Here is a 2813-nt window from a genome sequence, read left to right on the forward strand (position 1 = left end):
GAATGGGGGTTGGACACCAGGAATGGGGGTTGGACACCAGGAATGGGGGTTGGAGACCCAGGAATGGAGGTTGGAGACCCAGGAATGGAGGTTGGAGACCCAGGAATGGGGGTTGGACCCCAGGAATGGGGGTTGGAGACCAGGAATGGGGGTTGGAGACCAGGAATGGAGGTTGGAGACCCAGGAATGGGGGTTGGAGACTCAGGAATGGGGGTTGGACACCAGGGGTGGGGGCTGGACCCCAAAATGGGCCCTGGGTCCCAGCAGGGACATTGTGGGGAGGTCCCCAAATGAGTGCTGGGGTCCTGCCCTGCGAGGTCACAGCAGCACCCCAAGGAGCCCCCGACCCCCGAGGTGCCATAGACGGGTGACTCAGCCCCTCAAGGTGCCCCAGGGGGTGTGACCCAGTCCCCTAAGGTGCCCTCAGCCCCCCAAGGACCCCCCAGCCCCCCAAGGTGCCATAGAGGGGCGACCCAGCCCCCCAAGATGCCCTCAGCCCCCCAAGGACCCCCCCACTCCCCGAGGAGCCCGGGGGTAGTGACCCAGCCCCCTAAGATGCCCCCAGCCCCCCAAGGACCCCCCTGCTGCCTGAGGAGCCCCGGGGGGGGTGACTCAGCCCCCCAAGGTGCCCCCAGACCCCCAAGGACCCCCCTGCCCTCCGAGGAGCCTCGGGGGGGTGACCCAGCCCCCTAAGGAGCCCCGGGGGGGGGGTGACCCATCCCTCCAAGGACCCCTCCGTCCCCCCGAGGAGCCGCGGGGGGGGGGTCCCCGGGGCGCACCGGTGGAGTCGGGGGTGTAGATGGGTTTGTCGGTCTGCAGGAAGATGTGGCCGCTCTGCAGCGACACGAGCAGCACCTTCTCCAGCACCGCCTGCCCCACCCGCGCCGTCACCGTCACGAAACGCTTCCCTGTCCCCGCGGGGAGGGACTTGGCCGAGACCTGCGGGCACGGGGGGACATCGCGTGGGACGGGGGAGACAGGGACAGGGGACACAGTGTGAGACAGGGGACAGGGGACACCGGGATGGGGGACACCGCGTGGGACAGGAGACACTGCGTGGGACGGGGGACAGTGCGGGGTACAGGGGGACACCGGGACAGAGGACACAGGGTCAGGGGACAGCGGGATGGGGGACACAGGGACAGAGGACACAGGGACAGGGGACAGCGGGATGGAGGACACCGCGTGGGACAGGAGACACTGTTTGGGACGGGGGACACAGGGACAAGGGACACCGGGACTGGAGACACCGCGTGGGACAGGGGACAGCGGGACAGGGGACACAGGGACAGGGGGACACCACGTGGGACAGGGGACACCGGGATGGGAGACACTACGTGGGACACCGCGTGGGACGGGGCACACTGGGACAGGGGACACCGGGTGGGACAGGGGACACCGGGTGGGACAGGGGACAGCGGGACGGGGGACAGCGGGACGGAGGACAGGGGGCACTGGGTGGCACCGAGTGACACTGGCACCACAGGGTCGCACTGGCACGGGACAGGGGACAGCGGGTGCCACCGGTGACACCGTGACAGGACAGGGGACACCGCGTGGCACCGGTGACACGGGGACAGGACAGGGACCAGTGGACGGGACACGGTCCCCCCACCCCCGTGTCGGTCGCCCCCGCGTCCCACACAGGGTTAACCCCCCCCGGGGGCGGGAGGGGTCGGTGTCCCCCGGGCGGTGACCCGGGGGGCGGTGACCGGGGGGTGGTGGCCCCGGGGAAGGGGGTGGTGGCCGTACCCTGACGGTGGCCGTGGCCATCATGCCCTCGGCGGGGCTCAGGGGCAGCCGCGCCTGGAACAGGACCTGCCGCTTCTGCGGGAAGTCCTGAACCAGCAGCGTGGCCTCGGTGGCCGCCGAGAGCCCGGGGGCCTCCAGGACAACCTGCTCGTCCGTCTCCAGCCGCAGCACGGCCGGGGTCACCAGAGTCACCCTGGGGGGGACACCGAGGGTCACTGGGGGCTGTCCCGGAGACCCCCACAGCACACAGAGACCCCCAAATCAATCCCACAGCACCAATGGGGTCACCCTGGGGACACCACAGGTCACTGGGGGCTGTCACGGAGACCCCGCAGAGCCCAGAGCCCCCCAAATCCATCCCACAGCACCAATGGGGTCACCCTGGGGACACCAGGAACTGCCACAGAGCCCCCCCGAATCTGTCCCCACAGCACCAATGGGGTCACCCTGGGGACACCTAGGGTCACTGGGGGCTGTCACGGAGCCCCCACAGCGCCCAGAGCCCCCCCAGATCTGTACCCACAGCACCAATAGGGTCCCCCATTCCACCCCAGTATGTCTCCAGCACCCAGCCCTGGGGGGTTCCCATGGTTGGGGGGGGTCCCAGGGGTGGTTAAGGGGGTCCCACGGCTGGGGGGGGTCCCAGGGGTGGCCGGAGGGGGTCCCGGTGACTCACAGCTGTGCCGGGGCGGGGGTCGCCTGGAGCAGCAGGAGCCCGAGGAGGCCGAGGGGCAGCAGCGGAGCCCCCATGGCTGCAGGAGGTGTGGGGGGGGGGACAGGGACGGTGGTTCGGGGGGGGTCCCTTTATGGTGCCCCGGTGGTTAATGGGTAACCAGCCGCCCCCGACCCACCCAAGGGCAAAGGGAGGAGAGGAGGACACCTGAGCCCCTCCCCCCGGGTCGGAGCTGGGCTGGGCTGGGCCCTCCTGGACCCCCCCGCGACCACCCGAACCCAGGGGGTCCTGCACCCACTGCGGGGGGGTCCCAGACCTTTGGGTGCCCCTTGGGAGGGGGAAGCTGGGACCCCCGGCCCTTCCCCCCCGCCCCTCCCCGTGGGGTGGG

General features: G+C 70.5%; 1 protein-coding gene across 1 annotated transcript; it reads right to left on the reverse strand.

The window, feature by feature from the left end:
• Positions 1 to 731: 731 nt before the first annotated feature.
• Positions 732 to 2585, reverse strand: LOC113962926 (complement C3-like; the record flags this gene model as incomplete). Its single annotated transcript, XM_027673720.1, has 3 exons — positions 2429 to 2585; positions 1753 to 1945; positions 732 to 939 (listed from the first exon to the last, which is right to left on the reverse strand). Coding segments are annotated over exons 1-3 (475 nt in total), but the record flags the coding sequence as incomplete, so codon positions are not given.
• Positions 2586 to 2813: the final 228 nt, after the last annotated feature.

The sequence above is a fragment of the Neopelma chrysocephalum genome, unplaced genomic scaffold (assembly GCF_003984885.1).
Source record: "Neopelma chrysocephalum unplaced genomic scaffold, ASM398488v2 Primary Assembly neopelma1_185857, whole genome shotgun sequence".
Lineage (NCBI taxonomy): Eukaryota > Metazoa > Chordata > Aves > Passeriformes > Pipridae > Neopelma > Neopelma chrysocephalum.